The 27,343-nt window shown below is 40.2% G+C and overlaps 1 protein-coding gene across 16 annotated transcripts in view; it reads right to left on the bottom strand.

Moving 5' to 3' along the window:
- Nucleotides 2,253-27,343, bottom strand: part of LOC100525433 (zinc finger protein 705A-like) — a 29,713-nt gene continuing 4,622 nt past the window's right edge. For 2 of the 16 annotated variants that reach the window (XM_021076380.1, XM_013987060.2), the window contains 7 exons: nt 26,574-26,850; nt 26,220-26,289; nt 19,146-19,232; nt 17,126-17,252; nt 16,309-16,404; nt 15,610-15,689; nt 13,263-15,139 (listed from right to left, as the gene is read on the bottom strand). In XM_021076380.1, coding sequence (XP_020932039.1) covers nt 14,489-15,139; nt 15,610-15,689; nt 16,309-16,404; nt 17,126-17,252; nt 19,146-19,157 — 966 coding nt within the window. In that variant the 5' untranslated portion in view covers nt 19,158-19,232; nt 26,220-26,289; nt 26,574-26,850 and the 3' untranslated portion in view covers nt 13,263-14,488. Of the gene's footprint in view, nt 2,456-9,137; nt 9,689-10,498; nt 13,111-13,262; nt 15,140-15,609; nt 15,690-16,308; nt 16,405-17,125; nt 17,253-19,145; nt 26,851-27,343 lie in introns of those variants that run through there. The other 14 variants (XM_021076381.1, XM_021076382.1, XM_021076391.1 and 11 more) reach the window with 13 other exon arrangements.

A 27,343-nucleotide genomic window follows, 5' to 3' on the forward strand; every position in this document is an offset into this window, starting at 1 on the left:
GGATCCGAGCCGCGTCTGCAACCTACACCACAGCTCACGGCAACGCCGGATCGTCAACCCACTGAGCAAGCGCAGGGACCGAACCCGCAACCTCATGGTTCCTAGTCGGATTCGTTAACCACCGCGCCACGACGGGAACTCCAAATTTAAATTAAATGTGAAATCCATCTGGCACCTCCTGTCTGTCAGAATCTCGGAAAGGTGACTGCTGGAAACTGCACTGCAGCATAGGAAGTTGTGAAGGTGGCTGAATAAGGGGCAGTGGGGGACCTTGCCCTTTCCTTTGGGACCTTATTTTGCTCCAAAGCCTTATAACCTTCTTTAGATTTTGTACCCAAAGAGGGAAATCTATCATGACAGACAGTAAAATTGCTAATCTTCACACAGGGCTAGTTTCTCTCTCCTTACTGTTCCCTAGAATGATTGTGGAGATTTTTTATGCAGTAAGGTATCATTTTCACCTGTGATTTGTCCCTTCTGTGTCCTCAAGCTGTAGTTTTGAATTGTGCTACTTGGCAAGACCATAGTTCATTCCAGTCAATATCCTGGCAAAATAAAATTTCCCTTGAAATTCATATTCATATTGGTTATGTCACAGAACAAATTTCAAGTTCTACAGACAGATTGGGTAGATCTTCTTTATGAGAACATCCATTTCTCATGGTGAAAATTACATTATAACTATTTTATAATATTTAATTTTTTATTAATATAAATTTAATAATTTTATAATTATTAAATTACCTTATAATTACTTTAAAATTGGCTTGTGTGATGGCTAATAGTTTTGGATATTTTATACTCCTGGTGAGTTTTTCTATGAGCTTATTTGGGGGTAACAGTGCTGTGTTCATATTTAGTACGACTGCTGGGTGCATAATTCAGGGATCAGTCAAATAAGATATTCTCATGCAATGAACTCTTGCATCCACTTAGCTCAATTCATAGGATTTAAGACAAAGTAACCAAGAGATTTCTGCAATCTGGGAGGGCAGAGATGCTTGTCTCTCTGGCTCCAGGTGGCTTCCATCTACAGCCATTGGTTGAGGGACCTCAAAGAGTTTAGGACTAGATGTCCTTGATACTCCCCCACGACCTTGCCTGACAAGGGTCATGATGTTCTGGGAAGCCTGACAAGTGGAGTGAAGATCATAGCAGTGTCCCTACCAGGGCCTGAAGGGGATAGATGGTGTGGGAAGGATGTTGGAATGAGTGGAGATGAGTTGTGTGGAGAGAGCTGAGAAAGGGAGACTCCGAGAGTGGGGCTGGTTCTCTTCTCACTTGCCAGGATGGTGGTCCTGAATCCCTGTGTGTAGAGGGACAGAAAGAAAACTAGACACCACCATTTACGTGTCTTTAGCCACAGGCTTTATTGTTTGAATGTCTGCAGCTATTATTCTATTTACAAATCTGAATTTATTATAAAACTCTACATTCTGTATAGCTTAATCCTTTCACTCTCCATTTTAGGCCACATTTTCCTGAAGAGGTATTTCCCCAAATTAATTTTGAAGACTTCACTATGTTTTAAAGACTAGGAGATGAGCATGTTTTTGAACCTGATTGTTTTTCCTTAAGTTACAGTTTTCAGCTTATATTAATTTATTAATTATTTCAGTTCCAAAAATTTGCCCAGAAAGGTCACCTTAATCACATATATGCAATTGTACTCAGTTGCCAGCTTATCTCATTTCCAGGTCTTTAATTTGGGTGACTGGTGTTTACACCCATGAAACTTATCAACATGGTAATGGATAGGTGCTTCCGGTTGAGTTAGTTGCATGAATATCATTTCTTGTTGGCTAAGGGAGCTTTCACTGCCTAAAGAAATTGAAAAAACTATAGATTTTAAAATGACATTAGGGGAATTAAAATGTAGGCAAACACCAAAGTCTATGTGAGTAGGTTTTAAAAATTTTCACTTAGGTGGGAAAATTGTATCGAATATAGAAACACTTAAGATAGTAGAAACATTTTAAAAGTCATGGTCTATGAGAAAAAAACAGGTTTAAAATATACAAATATAATATGGTGAAGAGACGTTGTGTCAGCAAATGATGGAAAATACATTAAATGGGAGGATCAGGACAAGAATCACTAGGTGAAAGTTTAGCTCTACACACACATACAGTATACACAAGTATCCTTTCCCCTGAAGAAAAGATAATAGCATGAGGGCACATAAATTGTGACTGATGTATGCACAGATTGACAGCAACCTAAGGAACTTTGCCCCAATGTCCTCATTTCCATTTAGAATATATCACTCAGTTCACAAAAGTTTCTGCTGGTATTTTCAAACCCAGTCCCTCAGGGACCAGAACCTCTTTGCATTGAAGCACAGGGCCCTGCTGCTTACCTGGACTCTGGCCTTGAAGACATCCTGTTGTTTCTCTCCACAGCTCTTTCCCTTGCTCCAGCTGGGAAATCACATCTGCTTTGCTGATCTGACAACCTGTTTGATTAACAAGTGTGGATGTTGAGTCTGTGCTAATTACCCATTGCTACCCTCAAGTTCATGGTAAGGTAATGAGGAAAATAAAGAGGTCAGTGCAGGCAATATTTTCTACAGACAAAACAGTGAGGGTCCTTCCCCACCCACACCAGGAGGAAATCCAGAGTAGCAGCCAAAACAGTGAGCCCCTGTAGAGGCAGGTGCCGATGCACAAGTTCAAAGAGAGAATGTAGTCCTCAGTCTTTTCCAAATGGGAAAGATTAAAAGACCCTACAGTGGGTGGATTATTATTATCAAAGAATAGCAGGTTATGATGAGCAGCACAAGAATAACCACAAGCATGTCATTTACACAACTCTGGTCTCAGTTTTCATGTAGTGATTAGAAGAGAAGAATTATTTAAAAATATTTGACCCATTTATTTATTCGTTAAAATATCCTTTGAATCCCTAATTCTGTTCTGAGTATTGAGACTGAGTACCAGCAAAGATATAGAATGTGACCAAAATTATTTTTCAGTGTGGCATTAGACCATGGGATTCTGTGGAAATGAAGCTGGAATTCCCTGAGAGAAATATAGCATTAAAAGTAAAATGTGAAATTCCCATTGTGGCTCAGCAGTAATGAACTTGACTAGTATCCATGAGGATTTGGGTTCCATCCCTGGCCTCACTCAGTGGTTTAAGGATCGGGTATTGCAGTGAGCTGTAGTGTAGGTCATAGACATGCCTTGGATCCCTCCTTGCTGTGGCTTTGGTATGGGCTGGCAGCCATAGCTCCCAATTCCACCTCTAGCCTGGGACTTCCATAAGCCACAGGTGTGGCCCTAAAAAGACCAAAAAAAAAAAAAAAGTAAAATGAAAGATGAAGAACTATGGAAATTTGAAATATTATTACTGAGGTTACAAAATAAGACATGTTGCTGGGGTAGAGAACTTGACTCAAACACTGGACACACAGTACTTTCAAGAACATGTTATGAATTTATTTTATTTTATTTTTGTCTTTTTGTCTTTTCTAGGGATGTACCCATGGCATATGGAGGTTCCCAGGCTAGGGGTCTAATCTGAGCTGTAGCTGCTGGCCTATACCACAGCCACAGCAATGCCAGATCCGAGCCGCATGTGCGAACTACACCACAGCTCACGGCAACGCCAGATCCTTAACCCACTGAGTGAGGACAGAGATCGAACCAGCAACCTCATGGTTCCTAGTCAGATTTGTTAACCACTGAGCCACAACAGGAACCTCAAGAATTTATTAACTATGAGAAGAACATGGAAAGACAATTTTATACTTTATTTCGTGGTTAGAGGGTACATCAATACAAATGTTCCTACATAGTAAATATAGTAAATAATTTCATTTACATGTCATTCACAAGTGATTTATACATTTGAGTGAAAATTTTATGGTGGTAGAGGTGGGTCTTTAAGTTTAAAATTCCTGGTTCCCAAATAGAAAAATACTTAAACCAGGGGGCGCTGTGAGTATTCACTGTGTCTGAGGACATTTAGCTCATTCCTCATAAAATGACTGGAAATCATGGCTGCTGTGGAAATACTACATCATGCATTTCAGTTCATCTCCCATGAGCATTAAAGAGGACTTCTCCTGAAACTAAAATATTAAGGTAAATAAATTTTAAAAAAGAGAATTTCAAACCTTTGCCATTACCACTCAATCTCCATGGACTCATCCTTTTCTCTCACATTCAGGAGATTATGTGCGAACTCTAATGAAATAGGTAATTTTGGATGTAGATACTTTCCTCCACAAGACTGAAAGTATCCCTGTACAGTCACTCACTCCTATGCTGTCTCTCTAAGAAAAGGAAAGGAATTGCCTTTCTTCTCAGCTGGTCCTTTATTTCTACATTTGTGTGCCTTCCTTTTCTCTCCTGTCACAACAGAATGTATGTTATGATTTAAAATGTATACACTTTATTTTCATCTAATTTTTAAAAGCATAGTTGATGTTTAATATTATATTCATTTCAGATGCATAACATAACGATACAGTATTTTTTTATAGATTACACTCCATTAAAGTTATTATAAAATATTGTCTATATTCCCTGTTGCATAATATATCCTTGTAGCTTATTTATTTTATACTTGGCAGTTTGTACCTCTTAATTCCAAAACCCTATTTGGCCCTTTCTCCTCCTCTCTTCCCAGTGGTAACCACTAGTTTGTATTCTATATCTGTGAGTCCATTTCTGTTTTGCTTTTTTTCATTTCTTTGGGTTTTTTCCCTAGATTACATATAAAAGTGATAACATAGTATTTGTCTTGTCTCACTTATTTTACTAAGTATAATACCTTCCGGGTCCATCCTTGTTGTTGCAAATGGCAAATTTCATTCATTTTTATGGCTGAGCAATATTCCATTGTATATATGTTTTATGTATATATGTATATGCATATACATATCTCCATTATCCATTCACCTCTGGATGGACGCTTACGTTGCTTCCATATCTTACCTCCTGTAATAATACCGCTGTGAATATGGGAGGTGCATGTATCTATTTGAACTGGTGTTTTCCTTTTCTCAGATCTATACCCAGGGGTAGAATTGTAGGATCATATAAGATTTCTATTTTTACTTTTTTGAGGAAACTCCATACTGTTTTCCTTCCGCCAACAGTGTACTAGGGTTCTTTTTTCTCCATCTTATAGACAACATTTGCTTTTTGTAGAATTTTGGTGATGGCCATTCTGTCAGGTGTGAGATGATATCTCATTGTGGCTTGTACTCGCATTACTTTGATCAGCATTGGTCTTCTTGTTTGGTTGGCTGGTTGTTTTGGGGCATGGTGTGCAGTGCGGCTTGATGTGGGATTTAGTTCTTAGCCCAGGGATTGAACCCAGGCCACAGCAGTGAAAGTGCAGCCTCCTAACTACCAGACCAGGGAAGTCTCTGATTAGCATTGCTGAGCATCTTTTCATCTGTCTGTGGCTTACTGAACTTCTTTGTAAAATGTCTGTTCAGATCTCTGCTCAATTTTTAATTGGGTTGCTTATAGTTTTGATATTGAATTGTATGAGTTGTAAACCAACCATATACACTTTGTTTTAAATGGCTCCCCCTCTCTGACCCTCCTCTTAGCATTTAAATATGTTGTGGTATCACCCAACCTGAAATCTGAAATGAAAAGAGAAAAACAAACAATTTGAACTCCTTTGATTTCAAATACCTTCCCACTCATCTCCTTTTTCATCCAAGTTGACGATGGAGCTATTTAACATTTCTCCCTACTGCAAACAATTTTGTTTTCTGTCCCAACTGATTCATGGATATTACTCCTGCCGGCAGCTTATATCTATTCAAAAAACACATTTCATAAGATGTCATCCATCGTTATCTTATTTTCAGCCTCAGCAGAATTTGATTCCTTCTGCTGTGATCTCCCTGCAATCTTTTCACACGTGTCCAAGTTTTGGTTCCCAGGGGGCAGAGGAGATGGGGTTCTGTGTGTGGATATTTGTTCAGGGTCATCTTGAGATGAACATCTTTGGAAATGATGAGGAAGAAGAAATATGAGCGAAGGGAAGTTGAGCTGTGCCTCAGCCAGCCAACCATACAGGTTTCAGGGTACTAACCCAGCCTTTTGTGTCTGTGTTAAATTGGGTGGGAGTGTCTTGGGCTCTACCTGCCACCCCTCTGTCACTCACTGTCAACCTGTGCCCAGTTCCCAGGCGAGAGCAAAGTATTTGCAACTCTACATGTTTTTTATTAATTTTTAGAGCATGCTTTTTCTATAAAGTGAAAGTAGTTGAAAAAATTTTGAAAAGTTGGTGTGTTAAAACACACAACATTTAAATGTTGATCTTTTATTCACATCCAAGTCAGAATTTATCATAATTTTACTTTCCAGGTTTTAGAGGAAGTTGCCTTACTGCCAATATATTTAAAAATAATGCTTCTCAGTTTATCTCATTTTCAAGTTGAATTATTACTGTGATTAACATTTTTTTTGTGTGTGATCCAATGATGTCTTAGATAATTTTGAATTAATTTAATCTTACAATAGGTCTTTTTGCAGGACCTCCGTGTGACAGGAATTGCTGAAATAAATAAATTTTTAAATTGAGATATAATTGACATATCAACATTATATTAGTTCCAGGTGTATAACACAGAGATTCAACATTTGTATATATTGCAAAATCACCACAATATGCCTACTTAGCATCCATCACTACATAGTTACACATTTTTTCTTGGATGAGAACTTTTAAGATCCATTCTCTTAGCAACTTTCAAATATACAATACAGTATTATTAGCTGTAGTCACCCTGCTGTACTTTACATCACCACAACTATTTTATGACTGGAAGTTTATACATTTTGCCCATCTTCACACATTTTGCCCATTCCCCATCCCTACCACTAACAATCATCAATCTGTCTTCTGTATCTATGAGGTGTTTTGTTTTGTTTTCTTTTTAAGATTTACATATAAGTGAGATCATAAAGTATTTATCTTCCTCTGACTTATCTCACCTAGCATAATGTCCTTTAAGGTCACAAATTTTTACAAATGGCATGATTTCCTTCTTTTTACAGCTGAATAATATTGCATTGTATATGAGCATATTTTCATTATTCATACATCCATTGATGAACATATGCTTTTTTCCATGTCTTGGCTATTAGAAATAACGCTGCAGTGAACATGGGGTGCACATATTTTTTTTAGAGTTAGTTTTTTCATTTTCTTTAGATAAATACCCAGAAGTAGAATTGCCTCATCGAAGCCTGCAGCCTGAGAATATTTTGGTAGCTTAAACCCACTTAACAATAAATACTGATCACCTTGCTATAAATTCCCTGCAGTTCTTGCTGGAAAAGGCCAAACCCCACAAAGTAGTGAGGCCTTTGGATGCCTTTAGAACACCAACAGGATTTAAGGAATTACTGTTTTCCATAATTGTATCTAAATGATTTACTTAGAGGGACAGTTTTTGTTAAACTACCTATTCCTTGATCAGATTTATTTTGATTGATGCATGGTAAATAGGGTCTATCTACTGTGTTATAAATCTAATGAATTATCAACTATATCAAAGTGCCATCCCAAAACAAATGTATGTCTTTTCCTAGAAAAAAGGAAGCCCTGATCTCAGGAGTTTGATGACAGCACACTTAATAACCTTGCCATATCACATGTTTTCCATCTACTTAGGTTATGGTGAGTAGTGGAGAAGTTTCACCATGTTGATCCAACCTCCTTTATTTTGCTATTGAACTTTATGAAGAGGATTACTTAGTCATACTGTGGCCATTTGTCATAACCATCTGAGGGCAGATTAGGTGATTATGTACATGGTTTTTCTGTTTATTCATCATAAATTACAGTCAAAGGAAAAATTGCCTTAAGATTCTGCAGGTGATTTTTCTGTGGGTAGTCTTGGCAGTGACGAAAGAAGCAAACCAACAAATGCAGTGAGGAATTAGATGAGTAACCAGAAGAAAATATAGGGCCTACTCAAGCCAACTAATTGAGAAGGAAAGGCTTAAAATTTAAAGATGCAACCTCAGAAGAAAAGGTATTTAATTCCTGACACCTAATGACTATGGAGCAGTTACATGTGCATGAATACTACAGTGAAAATGCAGGATGACAGTAGTACTCAGTGTAGAGGTGACAGCAGTGCTGGCTTATGTGGTTCTGAAATAGTGTCAAAGATTGATCCTTGGATATCTAGGGGAACCATTATCTGACTTTGAAGACTAGAAGAGAAGGAATTTTTATTTGTAGAAGAGTTAATAACTTCATTTTGAAATGTAATTCATTTTTCACACTTGTAATCCACGCAGGTGGAGATTATAGCTCAGAAGTGGAATCTAGGGAGTTCCCTTGTTGCCTACTTAAGGATTTGAGGCTGTCACTGCTGTGGCATGGGTTTGATCCCTGACTCAGGAACTTCTGCATGCTGTAGGCATGGCAAAAAAAGAAGAAAGAAAGCAAAAGTTCTCGTCGTGGTGCAGCAGAAACAAATCCAACTAGGAACCAGGAGGGTGTGGGTTCGACCCCTGCCCTCGCTCAGTGGGTTAAGGATCTGGCGTTGCCGTGAGCTGTGGTGTAGGTCGCAGTCTCGGCTTGGATCTGGCATTGCTGTGGCTTTGGCACAGGCTGGCAGATGTAGCTCCGATTAGACCCCTAGCCTGGGAAACTCCATATGCCAAGGGTGTGGCCCTAAAAAGCAGAAAAAAAAGAAAAAAAAAAAAGGAAGAAAGGAAGGAAGGACACAGATATTTTGCTAAGACTAGCAGACCATATATATATATACTGTGTGTGTGGTGGGGGAGGGTTGTTTGTTTGTTTGGGCTCCAGGTGTTTAAAGAGATACCTCTCAAACCACAAGGTGACCACCAAGCTAACATAGACATCAGTGGCGTTCACAGCAAAGACCCTTTACAAGAAGAGTTCAGAAAATTCCTAAACAAACAAATAAGCACAATCCACATGAAGTGCCAAGAGCAAATCCCAGGAAGGCAGGAGAATCTGATTTCTAGACACATTATAATATTCAAAATATCCAGCACTCAACAAAAAATTATGACTCATTTATAAAACATACAAAGAAACAAAAAAGTACACCCCATTCTCAGGGAGAAAAAAAAAGAAAATTAAAAGATACTGTCTCTGCAGAAACACAGACATTGGACTTACTAGACAAAGTCTTTAATTTTTAATGATTTTTATTTTTTCCATTATAGTTGGTTTACAGTGTTCTGTCAACTTCCACTGTACAGCAAAATGACCCAGTCTCACACACACACACATACATTTTTTTCTCACATTATCCTCCATCATGTTCCATCAAAAATGACTGTGCTATACAGAAGGATCTCATTGCCCATCTACACCAAATGCAACAGTTTGCATCTATTAACCCCAGACTCCCAGTCCATCCCATTCCGTTCCTTTCCCCTTTGGCAACGACAAGTCTGAGTGCATGGGTTTCTTTTCTATGGAAAGATTTATTTGTGCCATATATTAGATTCCAGATGTAAGTGATATAGTATTTATTTCTCTTTCTGACTTACTTCACTTAGTATGAGAGTCTCTAGTTCCAACCACGTTGTTGCAAATGGTATTATTTTGTTCTTTTTTATGGATGAGTAGTATCCCATTGTGTATACATATCACATCTTAATTCATTCATCTGTTGATGGACCTTTAGGTTGTTTCCATGTCTTGGCTATTGTGAATAGTGCTGCAATGAAAAGAGTGGTGCATGTATCTTTTTCAAGAAAGATTTGTCTGGATATATGCCTAAGACTGGAATTGCTGGCTCATATGGTAGTGCTGTGTTACTTTTCTGAGGTACCTCCATACTGTTTTCCATAGTGGTTGTACCAATTTACATTCCCACCAATAGTGTAAGAGGGTACCTTTTTCTCCACACCCTCTCCAACATTTGCTATTTTTTTTTTTTTTTTTTTTTTTTTTTTTTGTCTTTTTGCTGTTTCTTGGGCCGCTCCCGCGGCATATGGAGGTTCCCAGGCTAGGGGTCGAATCGGAGCTGTAGCCGCCGGCCTACGCCAGAGCCACAGCAACGCGGGATCCGAGCCGCGTCTGCAACCTACACCACAGCTCACGGCAACGCCGGATCATTAACCCGCTGAGCAAGGGCAGGGACTGAACCCACAACCTCATGGTTCCTAGTCGGATTCGTTAACCACTGCGCCATGACGGGAATTCCAACATTTGCTCTTTGTTGACTTGTTAATGATGGCCATTCTGACAGGTGTCAGGTGGCACCTCACTGTAATTTTATTTTGTATTTCTCTAATAATTAGTGATGTTGAGCATTTTCTCATGTGCTTGTTGGCCATCTGTATATCTTCTTTGGAGAAATGTCTATTCAGATCTTTTGCCCATTTTTAAAATTGGGCTGGTTTTTTTTTGCTGTTGAGTTGTGTAAGTTGTTTGCATATTTTAGAGATTAAACCCTTGTCAGTTGCATCATTTGAAGCTATTTTCTCCCATCCCATGTTGTCTTTTTGTTTTTTTTTTATGGTTTCTTTTGCTGTTCAAATTCTTGTCAGTTTGATTAGGTCCTATTGGTTTATTTTTGCTTTTATTTCTGTTGCCTTGGGAGACTGACCTAAGAAAACATTTGTAAGGCTGATGTCAGAGAATATTTTGCTTATGTTCTCTTCCAGGAGTTTAATGGTGTCTTGTCTTAAGTCTTTCAGCCATTTTGAGTTTATTTATTTATTTATTTATTTTTGTCTTTTGTTGTTGTTGTTATTGTTGTTGTTGCTATTTCTTGGGCTGCTCCCGCGGCATATGGAGGTTCCCAGGCTAGGGGTCGAATCGGAGCTGGAGCCACCGGCCAACGCCAGAGCCACAGCAACGCGGGGTCCGAGCCACGTCTGCAATCTACACCACAGCTCACGGCAACGCCGGATTGTTAACCCACTGAGCAAGGGCAGGGACCGAACCCGCAACCTCATGGTTCCTAGTCGGATTCGTTAACCACTGCACCACGATGGGAACTCCTTGAGTTTATTTTTGTGCATGGTGTGAGGGCGTGTTCCAGTTTCATTGATTTACATGCAGCTGTCCAGTTTTCCCAGCACCACTTGCTGAAAAGACTGACTTTTCTCCATTTTCCTATTCTTGCCTACTTTGTTGAAGATTAATTGACTGTAGGTATCTGGGCTTATTTCTGGGTTCTCTAATTTGTTCCATTGGTCTATATGTCTGTTTTGGTACCAGTATGACACTGTCTTGATTACTGTGGCTTTGCAATATTGCCTGAATAGACAAAGACTTTAAATGAATGTCTCGGTGATGCTCAAAGAACTGAAGGAAACCAGGCAAATGATGCTTCATCAAATCAAGAGTTTCAATAAAGAGATAGGAATTATAGGAGTTCCCTGGTGGCTCAGTGGGATAAGGATCTGGCATTGTCTCTACTTGCTGTGACACAGATTAAATTATCCATGGGCCAGAACTTCTCCAGGCTGTGGGCATAGGCGAGAGAGAGCGAGAGAGAGAGACAGAGACAGAGACAGAGACAGAGACATGTAGATAGATAGAGCAATTATAAAATGGAGTCAAAGAGATATTCTGGAGTCGAAAAGTACATAGGTTTTCACCTATATGTTTTACATTATATAAAATAGAAGGTTCCAGCATCAGATTTGAATAGGCAAAATAAATAATCAGTAAATATGAAGAAAAAAAGACCAATGGAAATTATCAGGTGGTGTTTTATAAATGAGTCAGAGATGGTCCTTGTGCATTGGGCCTGTTTACATCTTCGCAGGAGACCATGTCCATTATTTCAAAAGCCCATCAGTGCCAAATACAAATTTTTACATACTGAATTGTTTTAAACATAGTAGATTTTAAACTATTTAGATACTTCCTGCTGTATACATCCTGTAAAAATGCACCCAAAACCTGCTGGCCAAAAGGTAAGGTAAATCATAGGCAGCACAAGTCTCGAAGCTTCTGCTGGCCTTTCGTAGTTCTCTGACCCAGAGATTCCTCATCTTGGGGCTGAGGGACTTCACGTACACAACGAACCTCCCTCTCCTTTCCAGACACCTCCCCAGAGTCCCTTTGCTCTATCTCTTTCCCCATGGTGGCCCCACACTCTAGCCTCTGGAAGGATTCATCCTGGGAGGTACTTCTCTTGATGGGCAAGCTGCCTTTGTGCCACCCAATATATCTTGCTGTGTGATGCTGCCCCCCTGTGGTCATAATTTTATGTCACCAGTTCTGAAATCCCTTGATCTCACAAATGCCCAGCACATGCATAAGCATAGGCCAGTGTGGAAAAACCCAGTGGGATGATGTGAGCTCATCTGAGAAGGAAGCGTGTACATCATTCCCAGGGAGTCCCAGCCCTGGCATAGGCCCCACCCCAGGATAGGCCCCAGGATAGGCACTTCCCACCTAGAGACATACTTGGGCAGAAGAGGTAAAGATTTCTGATTAAGCCACCATCTAAGTCTCAAATTCAGTTGTGGCTCAGGATCACAGCTAAAGTCAACTAGAGCTTTAGGGTAAATTATATATGTCCTAAGCAGGTTAAACGTAGTAATAATACAAACCTGTTATATTTTTAAATGAACCATTTCAATATTAAAAATTAGATAAGAGTGGTGTACCTACATCCAATTTGTAAAAAATATTCTCTATTTTCAAACACAAAATGCCTACTACCTGCAGTAACAACTTGGTGTACACAGTATCAGTGCATTAGTAGTACTCATTACAACTTTTAAGATAAGGGCGCTAAGCTTCCTCCCACCTTAGAATTGAAGAAACTGAGCCACAGAATGTTTCCATTCTCTCTAAGCATGAGCTTTTCCTTCTCAAGATTGGTGTCCTCACCCCCATAGGGGAGCAACACTGGAGTCAGGATGGGTGCCTGGCATGGGCTGGGGTGCCTGCTGGGATAGTCCTGACATGTTTGTCTGAGCTCCACACATCTTCTAATCCGCCACCTTCACAAGCACCAGCAATGGTAGCTCTCACCTTGTTCAGATATAGTGATGCAGTGCTGTGTTTCGGCCAGCCTCATCGCTTCCCACCCAATTGCAACAGCAACCTCTGCCTGAATGGGGAGCTGCATTGGACCTGGAGGGGCTGGTGACAGCTGATGTTGGTGGGAAACTGGAATGAATGGAGATGAGTTGTCTGTAAGTAGCTGTTAGAGAAAAGGGAGACTCAGAGAGTAGGGCTGAATCACCCACACATTATGGAGTGCAGACCCAGATCTGTGTGTTTACAGCTGCATAAAGAAAACTAGAACTTCACTAACATAGTAGGTTTTTCAGTAACAAAGTTTATTGTTCAAATATTTACAAGTAATCTAAAATTAATCTAAATGTTTAATTTCTTACAAAATTCTGCATTTGGGTATTCCCAAATCACTTTACTATCTTGCATTTATATGTCAGATTTACCCCATTAATAGTTCTCTACAAATTCAGAATTATTTGCTAAATTGTATGTTAAAAGAACTTTGAAAAGTTTTTTTTCCTCCTAAACTTAGTTTTCTGAATGTGAAATCTAGATGAAAATCTCTCCACTTTGATTTTAGGATCCCCATCTCCTCAGTGTGAGAACCTTAAGGTTGATTATGAAATGAGAAATCATTGAAAACTTTCCTTCTTTCATTACGCTGAAAGTGTTTTGTACAGTCTGAGTCCACAATGGACCACAGGCATTGCTCCATGAATAAAGGATTTTTCATTGAATCACTTCTCCAGAATGAATTACTTGGTACTCCTCAAGAGCCTTCATTCTCTTACATCCATTTTAGGGGTTATTCCTTCATGGAGTGTTCTTGTGCATATCAAGACTGCTTGGCTGAGGGAGTTCCCATGTTCAGCAGGGTATGAACCTGACTAGTATCCATGAAGATGTGGGTTCAATTCCTGTCTTCACTCAGTGGGTTAAGGATCCAGTGTTGCTGTGAGCAGTGGAGTAGGTCATTGATGTGGCTTGGATCCCGTGTTGCTGTGGCTTTGGTGTAGGCTGGCATCTGCACCTCCAATTTGACCTCTAGCCTGGAAACTTCCATATGCTGCAGGTGCAGCCCTAAAAAGAAAAAAAAAGACTGCTTGCGTGAATGTTTGTTCAGTGATTAAGCACCTAAGTGTTTTTCCAAATGGATTTTGCTCATGTTGCTTAACCATGAATTATAGATGAAAGCATCTTCACCTTGATTATAGACCTGGGTTCTCCCTGTGCAAGCTCTCTAGTGTGTTTATAGTTTAGAGTTGTTGTTAAAGACTTCCACATTCCTTATATTTACAGTATGAGTTCTCCAATGTCATCTATGATCAGACCACTCATTGAAGGTTTTGCCACATAAATGTCACACACATAGATTCTCTTCTACTTAAGTTTGCAGATGTCAAAATGAGTACAGATGAACGAAGGATCTTTCACATTGATTGCAGTGCTTCTTCAATGTGAGTCCTCTGTGTTTAAATGCTAAAGCTATGGTTGAAGTCTCCTCTACATTTGTAACTTTTGTTCCACATCATCTAAGGTCAGAATATTTACTGAAGGCATTCATACTTTTCTCTCCATTGTGGGTTCCCTCATGTCGTCTAAGGGCAGAACACTGACTGAAGGATTTCCCACAGAGATGACATTCATAAGGTTTCTCTCCAGTGTGAGTTCTCTCATGTCGTCTAAGAGCAGAACATTTACTGAAGGCTTTCCCACACAGTTGACATTCATAAGGTTGCTCCCCAGTGTGGGTCCTCTCATGCTGTCTGAGGTTAGAGGACTGACTAAAGGCTTTCCCACAGAGATGACATTCATATGGTTTCTCTCCAGTGTGAGTTAGATTGTGTTTTCTAAGGTCAGAGCTTTGAATAAAGGCATTCCCACAGATATGGCATTCATAGGGTTTCTCGCCAGTGTGAGTCATCTCGTGTCTTCTAAGGCTAGAGCAATTACTAAAGGCTTTCCCACACAGATGGCACTCACATGACTTACCTCTAGTGTGGATCTGCTTATGCTGATTAAGGTATGATTGGTCACTGAGGGGTTTCTGACACTGTTTGCTGATACAGGGTATTTTTTCCATGTGAGTTAACAAATGCTGACTCAGTGTTGAGCTATATATGAAATCTTCTCCCAAATCATTACATTCAAAGGGATCCTCTGGAGTGTGAGATACCTGCTTTAGGGAAGGAAGATAAAAGGCCATTAATGGTTTACTTACATACATTCATACATTCATTTTTCTATGCGTGGATCTAAAACAAATCATTCAGTGGAAGTCTCCATTTAAAATCTTTACAGTGTTACCTGGAACACAGGATGTGTTACTTCTTGTATACATAAAACTTTTTCTTTCCAGCACCCTAACTGCAGAGCTTATAGATTAATTTATAGATTAATACATTTCAAAGACTAGGCATATGAACATTGTTTATGTAGTTGCCATTTATTTATTTATTTGTTAAAGATATGAAGTTATGGTTTTGAGCTCAGGTTAATTTCTTCACTTAATTCAAACCATACAAAACTGTTTGCTCAAAAATAGCTTAGTCCCAACATAATGTATATCAACCTATTGTGCTCAATTACTAACATCCCACTGCCAGGTCTTTAATTTGGACGACCAGGGCTAAAATTCATGAAACTTACCACTGGGATGATTGTAGATGTATCCTTACTGCTGATATTCCATGTGGCTAACATTTCTTCTTTAAGGGCACTTTCCCTGCCTAAAATATGCATAGTCTAAATTAATAATATTCCTCATTATAAAGGAATATCCTTACTGCTGATATTCCATGTGGCTAACATTTCTTCTTTAAGGGCACTTTCCCTGCCTAAAATAATTGAAAAAAAATTAGAATGGCATTAGGGGAATGAAAATGTTGAAAAGTCACAAGACCCATGTGAGTATATTTAAAAAATTTGGCACTTTGATAGGAAATACTATAGGAAACAGAAATACATTATAGAGCACTGATAATTAGTAAAGATTTTCAGGACTGAAATATGAAAATATTAAAATGGAGATAAGATGTTGGGTAGGTAAAGAGAGGGAAAACCTTCAAAGAGGAAGATGAGAACAACAGTTATTATGTGAAAGGGTTAATTTCAGTAAGTATATGAATATCCTTTTCCCTAAAGCTTGGAAAAAAAAAAATGGCAGGAAGGACACATGTGATTGAAATACATAAGGAATGATAACATTTGAAGAATTTTGCCCCAATGTCCTTCACCTACATTTTAGGAAATATTACTCGTTTAACAAAATCTTCAGTTGATATTTCTAAGTACTCACCCACTGAACAGGCACCACCTCATACTGAAGCACAGGCCCCTGCTACATACCTGGACTGTGGCTTTGGAAAAATCCTCTTCCTTCAAACCACAGCTCTTCACCTTGTTCCAAGTGGAAAATCACATCCGATTTGCTATGATGATACCCTGTTCATGGAAAAAGAAAACATGGATTCTGAGTTCTATGCTAATAAAAATGTATGGTCATCAAGTCCAGGACAGGTTACTGAGGAAGAGTAAGGAGACCACTGAGGTTCAACCCAAGCAACAACATCCTGAACAGAGAAAACACTGAAATAACTGAAATACAGACTGTGTGTCCAAAATAGTGAAGACCTCTGGTTGCTGATGTCCATAGCCATGTCTGAAGACAGAATACAGAAATGCTAAGTTTTTTCAGAAATGAGACATTAAATGTCTCCACAGTGGGTTGAATATTATTTCCAAACAGATGCCAATAATCCTAAGTTCTACAAGAATAGTCAAAGTTTTGTTATTTTCACTAGTCTGTAGTCAAGCCTCAGCATAGTGACTAGAGCAGAATAATTATTTAGAAAATATTTATTCAACTTATGCATTCAAAAAAATATTCATTGAATTCTCAAATCTGTTCTGAGTATTAGGGACTGAGTACCAAGAAAGACAGTGAATTGTGGTCAAGATTACATTTTAGTGGGGTGACGAACTATATGTGAGTAAAATATGAAGAAACAACTTTCCTTCATGTAGTTATAAGGTCTAAGAAAGAACCAGGATAGAGTGTGGGGTTGGTATGAGAAGCTGTTCTACATACTTACTGATTGAACCAACGAATACCTACCTACCTACCCACCCACCTACCTACAGACATAAATATGGACAGACTCACCTAGAGAGACCAGGTGGTTGATATTTTCCAGCATCACATCTCTGAAGAGCTTTCTCTGGGATGTGTCAAGCAGGGCCCACTCCTCCTGGCTGAAGTCTATGGCTACATCTTCGAATGTCACAGATTCCTAAAACATGGATATTTTCGTTTAGTCAGAGAAATTCTTACTAACATCCAGTGCAGGAGGGTTGAGAGGACAGCTCTAAGGAGAAGGGCAGAGAAGCTGGGTGTGTAGAAAGATCAAACTGAGATTGGGGTCCCCTTTAGTTCATTCTCAGTCTTGAGCTGGCATGCGTTTTTCAGCTATATCACAGAGATATGCATAGTCTAAATTAATAATATTCCTCATTATAAAGGAATATAACATGAAGTGTAATGTAATACAATCTTGAAATTACCCCCAAAAACCTGGTAACTATGAGTGCAGACATGTGATTAAAACTTGCACTTAAAAATTCATAGATCTTTCTTCCTCATTAATTTCAAATAATTTTATAGACACATCACAAGGCAAATAATAACTATGATTTGCCACTTTTAAACTACAGCTGTGGCTACATCATTCCCCTAAATGAACTTCAGACTCCACATCTGTTAAGTGGATTAATAACCTGTTATGAGTGTTGAAGCATTCAATGAATTAATGGATGAAGTTCTTCCTACCTAAGTAAATATGTATTAAATACACACCTTAGGCTGTTGCTCACTAAAATGTCCCAAGAACCTTGAAAACATCTCCAGCATTCTTCAGAAATGAACAACTTCACACAGAAGTTGGTATCAATCGATGTGGTCTGACTGAGCTCCAGAACCCGCATGTTCAGAGTAAGAAGGTCAGATGGTTAAGCAGCACAGCCAGGGACCTATGAGATGGCTGCCCTGAAGGACAGTCCTAACCTGACCATCCCTGTGGTATAAGGACTTCATTCTCAATTTTCTCTGCGACCTCAAACACCAGTTATCACTGTGTCCTATTTTTGTCTGTCTCTCTGCTGTAAGATAAGGGAAGCCTCCTGACTGGTTTTGGTCTACCGCGTCCTTCAAAACTTTCCACAGGGCCTTAAATTTTACTCCACTCTACTCCCCCAAATATGGAGCCACAGTTAAGGAAATAATACTTCCCATATGTTAGTTCTAGCTACTAAATATGGAAAAAAGGGTTAATGTTCATTTTAGGGAGTTTCTGAAAGTGCAAACATATTCTATCAAAATGTTAAATTTCAAACTGGTAAAAAAAATAAATGGGAGTTCCCATCATGGCTCAGTGGTTAACGAATCCAACTAGGAACCATGAGGTTGCGGGTTCGATCCCTGGCCTTGCTCAGTTGGTTGAGGATCCGGCGTTGCCATGAGCTGTGGTGTAGGTTGCAGACGTGGCTTGGATCCTGCATTGCTGTGTCTCTGGCGTAGGCCGGCAGCAATAGCTCTGATTGGACCCCTAACCTGGGAATCTCCATATGCCACGGGAGTGGCCTTAGAAAAGACAAAAAAAAAAAAAAAAAAAAAAAATAAATGAATGACTCCTCATGCCCTCTCTGGCCTGAACTTCTGGTGCTCTTTTGACACTTCACAGCCTGCACCCAGGACCTGAAAGAACTGGATGACTCAACTCACCTATGAAACATCAGCCTCCCTGTTGGACTGCAATGTCCTGCTCCTCCCCTATCTCTATTCACCACAGCTCTTGGACCACGATAGCCAAAAACATGATTCAAGAGTGAACTACCTCCCAGTGAGACCACAGACAGAATTAGAGAAAGAAAACTTCTCTCATTTCTTCTAAATACACAAGCTTAATGGAGGCTGGGATACATTAGTGTGATGTTAGGAAGGATACTAGTTATTAAGGACTTCTTGACCCACGATAACCATCCCAGAGTTCTGGAGAAATTTCACTGAAGCTCAAGCCCCTGAATACTTCTTAACTATACTTAGAACATCCACGCAAATAAGAGAAACCACCCATCTGGCATCAGTACTGTGAATGCAATTTCAGTAGAAAGAGGCACTGCCTACTCACCAGTGGCTGCATTGTCAATAACTCTGTTGCCAGCAGTCTTGCTCTGGGTTTTCACTCACTGACAATCCATGTATTAAGCAGGCAAAGCTGAGGATAGGGAGAGAAGCCATGAGACTTGAGTCCTGTGCACACCTCCCAGTCCACCATTTCATGAAGCCCCAAACCTGTACCTGGGTGTGACCTCCAAGTCTAAAAGACATGCAGTGCACTCGATGAGAAATACAGAGGCCTCTTCTCCTTTTTCAGGGTCAAAGTAAAGGGACTATAACTATAGTTGCTAACAAAAAACACAGAAATACAGATAACTAATGGATAAGAACATTAAAAGTACTGAGCTTTATACGTTAATTAGCCCATAGCATCCAGAGTTATGCAGTTCCTTCACTGATCAAACCAGTGACCCCTGCCTCGTGCTACATGTAGCTTTTGGTTTTCACCTAAAGGTAAACACTGGGAAGTGCTCCCATGTCTTGATTCTTGCCATATGTACCAGCAAGGCTTCTCCAGCACTCCTGGAAGCTCTCTGGAGCCTCACTCCCTTCCAGCACTCCCTCAACCCCGACTTTTTGTTCTGTTCCTCACAGACTTGGAAGTCAATCAACCAATAATTTCTTTGATATGGAGTTAATTCAAGGACTTATTCCATTTGGAGGAACCATGGCACCCACTGAGAGAGTCTAGTCCCTAACTGCCCCCACCTCTCACCCTGCACCAGAAAGCAGCAGGGGGACAAGAGTCTGTTACTATCATGGACAGTCTTATCCTCTAGGTCAAAGATGGCTGGGGTTTAGGAGAAAATCTAGTTAACTCCATCTGATTACCTTAGTAAAGTGGTAGTTGAAATCCTGTTCTGTATTAACCTTCATTAGCTACAATATTCCTGCATTTCATTATATACACACACACATGTATGTGTACATGCATATATACGCATATGCACACAAATGTGTGTGACAGACGCACAGAGAAAGCATTTATAAAGTGTAAATTCTCCCCTAAAATACCAATAATAACTAAATATATTTCATGGCAAATGATGATAATGCATCATAAACAAAAGAGGATAAACTCACCCATTCGTACCTGAGGTCCAGAAAAAGGAAAAAAAAGATATATTTGTATCAAACATGACTCTGTGCTTGGATATTTACATAACTCACCCATTTAATCCTTACAATAAACTTGGAGATTTTAGTCAGTTTACCAATTTAACCAATTTAACAAATGACCTTTGAAGAGGTCCAAAAAATTTAATCATATAACAAAGTCACAGGTGGAAAATGACACATTCATAGTTTAAATTTTGTTTTGTCTGTCTCCTACCTCAAATTCCTTAAGAATTACATATCACATCTAGGTTTTACCTGGAATATCACTTCTGGTGTTAATCATCAGGAGCCCCATCCTGTTACTAAAACCTTACTTCCTTCCTACTTTTTCATAAAATTACACCTCATATTCAGGTTCTCTGCCACATGGGGACCTCCAATGTATTGATTTTACCTTTCAAACATTAAGCTACATCTCTCTACATTTTTCCTGCTCAGTTTAATTCACACTTACTCATTTCAATAGGTATTTACCAAGACCAGAACATTTTCTAGGTGTCTTGAACTATTAATCACACTTCCCCTTTGAGATCCCATTTCCAGGATTGCATCTGACACATACACTACTCAGTTGATCCCTACTGAAACACAGAATCACTACCTCTAGCAGATGTCAAATATATCTGGCAACTCTACTATGTTTTACAAAGTAAATGTTTCAATTCCTTGCTTTAAAAAATACTTCCAAGTTTTTCCCATGCCTTTTGAATCTACACATTCTTACCTTTCAAAAGATGAAGTTATTTCCTACTGCACATATTATATAAGTTTTCTAAGGATGTTTTAACAAAGTGTCACAGATTGGATGGCTTAAATAACAAATTTATTTTCTCACAATTCTGGAGGCTGTAAGTCTGCAATCAAAGTGAAGCCAGGGCTGGTCTCATCTAAGGCCTCCCTGCTTAGCTCCTGGACTGCTGTCTTCTCCCTGTGTCTTCATAGGTCTTCCCATTGGACATGACTGTGCCATATTCTCCTCTTCTTGCAGAGACACCAGCAAAATTGGATTAGGGCCCACCCTAATAACACTTTAACCTAATTACAATTTTAAGGCCTCATCTCCAAGTATCATCACACACAGAGGCCTGAGGATAACTTCAATATTTGACTTTTGAGGCACACAATTCAGTTTATAAGGCAGATGAATCACATAATGTGACAAATTCATTTGACAATCATAATATTTACAAATATTCTTCCATTCATACCCATCAGTTACTCCTCTCCTCCCTTCAAAATCAAGCCTCCTGCTGCCTCTGGCTAAGTCCAGCCTCAGTCTCCAACTAAATTCCTTTCTCTCCTGTTTCGTTCTTTACCAGAAAACTGCCCTCTCTCCACAAGCAATTCCTTCATTTCAGCTAATTTTCTCAGAAGTCCCTGCCTATCTATCCTCCTTTCATCCCAAAACCGGAAGCCAGTATCATTTCCTCATAACCTCCTCTCCCCTGACTTGCCAAGACTCCCAAGGATTGTTTTTATAATATATATTGTTAGCATCAACAATTATCTCCCCACATATGAATCACTACTTGAAAACAAAAGCTGAACTGTGACCTCCTTCGCAGAAATGTTCCCAGCCTTAGCTGACACCTCAGTCTCCTGTCTTCAATCTACTCTAAACAGTCCTTCTCCCATGTCCTCTGCACAGAATTCCTCAACCTCACTGGAATGACCCAAGACTCAGTGTCAGCCCGTTTCCCATCTTTCATGCAGTGTTCTGGCTGGCTCGACATCTAGTCAATCATTCCAATTTCTTCTACTGCTCTAAATTGAAAATAACCAACTTCTTTTCTAGATTAGAGCTATCATGTCTGCTTGCAATACACCTAAAATGAATGGATGTGGAACTGCAGATATGGAGTGCTGACTATAAAGTTGTAAACCCCCATGATGTCCAGGGTCAACCATGGTATTAAAAGTTTGAAAGACTTAGGACATGTTTTAAGATACATGGAAATATAGAGATATAAAAGAACATATTGTTTTTGAAGAAAAATCATTCAATAACATTCATTTTGAGCACAAATACTGGATTTAAAAAAATTTTCTGTCATTGTCATCCTTCTCATCATCATACCACCATGAAGAATCAGTGCCCTGAAATCAAAAGAATGCTGAATCAGGTCCTATGGGCAGATGGTTCAGAGGTCAAGGGCCTGTGTTAGGAGAATTGAGAACAACTGCCCTCAAATATTCCAGATGACTCAAGTGACTTGGATCTCCTGGATTACTAGATGCATTATTTCTTTCATTTCTTATTATTGTATGTAAACTTTACTAAATTAATACAATTTCTGAAGGAATTGGTCTTTATGTGATGTTTTGCATCAAACTTATCAAGTCAACAACTGGAGCTTTCAAGTACACAAGGCAAAATTCTATGGACTTCAAATGGACTGAGTCGTTCTTGCAAAAATATTAAAAGTGAGGTAGTGTTACAATTCACATTAATACGAGGAAACTGCAACACAGAGATGATAAGCACATGTCAAAAGTGTGAGAGTAGGAGTTCCCTTCATAGCCCACCTGTTTAACCAACCTGACTAGGATCCATGAGGGTGTAGGATCGATCCCTGGACTTACCCAGTGGGTTGGGGATATGGTGTTGCCATGAGCTGTGGTTTAGTTCACAGACATGGCTCAGATCCTGCGTTGCTGTGGCTGTGGCTGTGGCCAGCAGCTGTAGCTCTGATTTGACCCCTGGCTGGGGAACCTCCATATGCTGCAACTATGGCCCTAAAAGCAAAAAACAAAACAAACAAACAAAAAAAGTGTGAGAGTAAAAAATGGTGCTCAATGTCATCCTTAGGGAGACTCACAAAAATCAGTGGTTTTAGACTTAAATAAGAGCCAGGTCTTCTCATTATTCCCACTTAACATGAAATAAATGGAGAACAGCCAACTGCCCAAGAAATGTCAACTATCACTCAACCCACCACTTCCAAGCAACTGCATCAGGCTGGCATTGGATAGGCTCTGAGATAGTCAGGTGACCACCTGGCTCTCTTCATGCTTGGGGCTACATTACACCTGCCTCTAACAGTCCCTCCTTTTGAAAGACCCTTGAGTTTAGGGTATATAAAAGCTCCCTTTGGTACTGGCATGGGACTGGAGCTCATCTTTTCTTTGTTTGAGATTAGGTAACGGCATTTTCTGGGTTTAGAAGTTTTCTTCCTATTGCTGATGGAAATGACTTGGTAATTAAGGACAGAAATAGCTGGATCATTCTTCTTAGAGCAGTCATCCCATAACCTTTTCTGAATTTAAACTGACCACAGTGTTCACTTAAAGTAGAAGTCTGATTTGGACTGCCATCCACCCATTCCAAACATCTTGCTCTAAGCATTAGGTAAATTTCAAATTGTCAAGCAATGGAACAGAGGTATGTCCAAAGAAGCCTACATCTTCCACACCCAGTGCTGAGGGATAAAGTTAATTCTTTTAGAAACTCACAGCAGTTGAAGAGGCTGGGCCACACACTTAAACTTTGGATTATCTCCCCTGGGTGTCAAGCCTTGGCAGCATCTTAATCAAGTTGTGGACTCCCACTTAACTCAAGACGGGAGATGCTAATACTGCATCAAGGAAGTCGTTCACAGCCGAAGTCTCCCCTGGGTCCTGATTGTGTACAATCATTCACCATAACTAGGCTCTATCTTGAGCAGCAGAAAAAATCGTGAAGTCTCTTCCTTCTCAAACACATAAAACAGGGCAGGGCTGGTTTCAAAAGGGGAAATAATCATGTTTCTGGCCTTTATTCCTCTCAACTATTAAAAGCTAGGTCCACTCAAGGGGTCACTAAGTCTGAGATGGGGGGAGCTACCCTAATTAACTTCCCTAAAAGATGAGCTAGGGCATCCCAGTGATCGATCACTCTTTCTCAATTCCACCAATGAACTCCTGCCTTTAGGCCATAAAGGAGTTACTAATTTTCTTTAACACATTTCAATTCCTCTCATAGAGCTATGCTTAACCTGGTATGCTTAACCTCCTAAGAGTTGCTTATAAAATATTCCACAGTTTTGTGAATTGGGTGGTAAGCTCTTTTTAGCTTGGATTTTGCCATTATATACAAGAAAAATCAGCAGATGGTATAAATCAGGGCTTTGTCTGTTTCAGAGCCAGTTATCTACTGCACAACCACCAGCGGCCCTTGGTCTGTATATTTTCCTCTCCAAGGAGACCATAGAGTGTAGTTTCTTATCTCCATCAGCACTATCTTGAGATGATACTAAACTCTCCCACCATTTAATATTCATGCAGAACATGTATATTTTACTTAAAATTGATAGCATTACTTTAAAAACAGCATGTTTTATAGTTTCTAAAATATATATATCTAAAAAGTGTTTAATATGAAAAACAATCATTTTCAAAAACTTGACAATGTAGACCCATCTCCTCAGAAATAACCACTGTTAGGATGGTGGTCCTGATTACAGAACACCCGTTCCAGTAGTGCTGTCCATTCCCAGACCGTCAGCCTAAGAATTCTTTCAAACTTATTTCCATCTTCTGCTCCTGCCCTGTCCCAAAGTCCATGGATAACTATTATGGAAGATCTAAGAAGCCATCTACCCAAATGCGTCATCAATATTGATATGTGTTAGGTATAACAGGAGTATTTACTTATAATCTTGTCGTTTATTCAGAAGATCCTATATATTTGCCATTATCATCACCAACTTTCCTCTTATGAAATCAAGCTGGACAGGATTCATGTAACTTGGCCAAAACTCCATGGCACCTAACTGGTTGATTTATCTTTTAGGCTCACATGTATTTGACTCCAGATCCTGTTCCCTGAACACAGTTTAATGTGAATTATGGACTCTCATGGTTTAAAATGCTTCTGAAAAATAGGAACCCCAGAGAGAGAACCATATGGCAGGAAGGGGATGGATAAAAATGATGTAGGGTGTGTGGTAAGGATAGTGAGGAAGGGACCAAGTCATGATGTGGTACCACTTCCACCACTCAGTGGATGTGCTCTGGCTGGGACTAAAAGCTGCCACACAACGGAGGGACACCTCCTGTAAGGCCCTGGGTCCAGGCTGTGGACTTCCTGGAGCCTGAGGATGGGGCAGCTGGGCATTTTGAGGCACACAGAGAACGTGTCAGGAGCAGGAAGTCTTCAGTGGTGGGAGGAGTACTTTAGCTCCAGGTGCAGCAGGGAATCCATCCTTTCTAGTTGTGACAACACTCTGGTTGTTGAGACCATTCACTCTCATCCGAACTTCTGAAGGTACTGCAATACTGCCTGCAGGAAGCAGCCACCTATAGTCTAGGCTATGGAGTCGATCACCTTCAGAGAGGGCCATCAGGAGCCCCAGTCAGACACCAGGGGAATGTCTTCCAGCACCAGGAACCACAGAGCCTTCAGCCTGGGCACATTCACCACCTGCCTGCTATTGACAGCAGGAACAGCACCCAGGACAAGGTTGTGTTGGAACAGTAGTGGAGGAAGGTCACTTTCCTTGAAGATCCATGACTCTGAAATTTCACAGTTGTGTAGTTGCTTACTTGCAGGGGTTGGGGCAGTTTGGTGACTGGGAGTTTCCTCAAGTAAACAACACGCAGAGTTTAGTCTGGTGAGGGCACTTCTCCCCAGCTTCCTTAATTAAAGCTGGCATGATTTCAGAATGAGTTATGCTTCAGATCACAGCCCTGCACTTAGTGACTGGAACCCCAATCCCATGTGTCCCTGGAAGAGATGCCTTACAACAGGGGCCTCTCTCTGCAACACCCAAACATTCCGATGATCAAAGGACTAAAACTAACTGCCTTCAATTTAAATCAGGGAGTGGAATGATTGATGTTCTGCCCTTGGACAGAATCACAGCTCTACCGAGTCATCCTATATTTCCGCCTTCAGGGAGCCCAATATGGGTTCTGTTTAAGAATGGCCACCCTGGGTTTACAGTAGAGACCATCAAGAATTTTCCTCAGGGGAGTCCATACATACCCTGTAAGGTGTCAGGTACACGTCTCCATAGTGCAGAATGTTCAACGAGCATCTTCCAAAGTTTACAACTCTGCAGAGGGGGAGAACTGACATTCATCTCCCAAACTGAAGTGAGCCCGTGGTTTCACCCTGAGCCCTGCTGTCCTCCACAGCCACAAGGCCAGAAAGTGGTTGGATGCCCTGCTCCAGGTATGCCCTAAGCTCATTCCCAGGGTCTTCCCTTTTAGTGCACCTGGGCTGGGGCTTATGCTCTACACCCCTCAAATGCCTGCCTCTAGTCCAAGCTTTGAGGTATCTGCTCTTCAGAAGAGTGAGAACACTCACCCCTGCCCCCAACCGGACACTGGTCTGTACCTGGAAATTTGAATTGTCTCTGTAATACAAAGGAAGGAGAATGTCTTCAGCATCACAGAGGCAAGTAGTGCCAGGGTGCGTCTCAAGCTCTGCTCTCTGCCCGCTGTACGCAGGCACTGTGATGAGGAATTTAATCTTCCAGGTGATTTGAGGGGGCTGAGGATCAAGAGGGTTATTTAAATGTCCGGGGATGGAGGTGATAGCTGGATTCTGCGTACTGTTTCCTTTTATCTTCCTCTGAGTCACCCAGCAAGGAGGCTGGTTCTTTCAATCAAACCTGAAAGAAAAGCCCCAGATTAATGCAAGAAACTGATCACTGGGATAAGGTAGTCAATAGCTAGAATAGTTCATGATGTCCAAAAGATACTCATAAACATGGTTTACCTACTGAGTTGCCAAGAGCATATGGAAGAATCCAAGGAGAAGGAAGGAAGAACTAGGAAAAATAATACGGCAATGTCCATGGGATGACGTTAGGTTTTGACTTCAAGGCAGATTTAAACTGAAACATAGGACAGAACTTTTCTTCTAAGGACGTACAGGGATATCCAGGGAACCCTGTGCTCATGAGACAGAAGAGGCCTGTGAGTGGGAGGAAGGCAAGTAGCCAGGAGTCCCTGGGCTTTGCCCAGGTTTCTCAAAGGCAGGCATCAAGGGAGGTCACGAGTGGATGACAATGGAAATCAAAGCAGCCCCTCAGAAGCTGATCTTTCTTAGATTATGGAAAACCTCAACCAGGTTCCACAAACTTTCCATATGTCCTGTGTTAA

Source organism: Sus scrofa, chromosome 15 (assembly GCF_000003025.6).
Source record: "Sus scrofa isolate TJ Tabasco breed Duroc chromosome 15, Sscrofa11.1, whole genome shotgun sequence".
NCBI lineage: Eukaryota > Metazoa > Chordata > Mammalia > Artiodactyla > Suidae > Sus > Sus scrofa.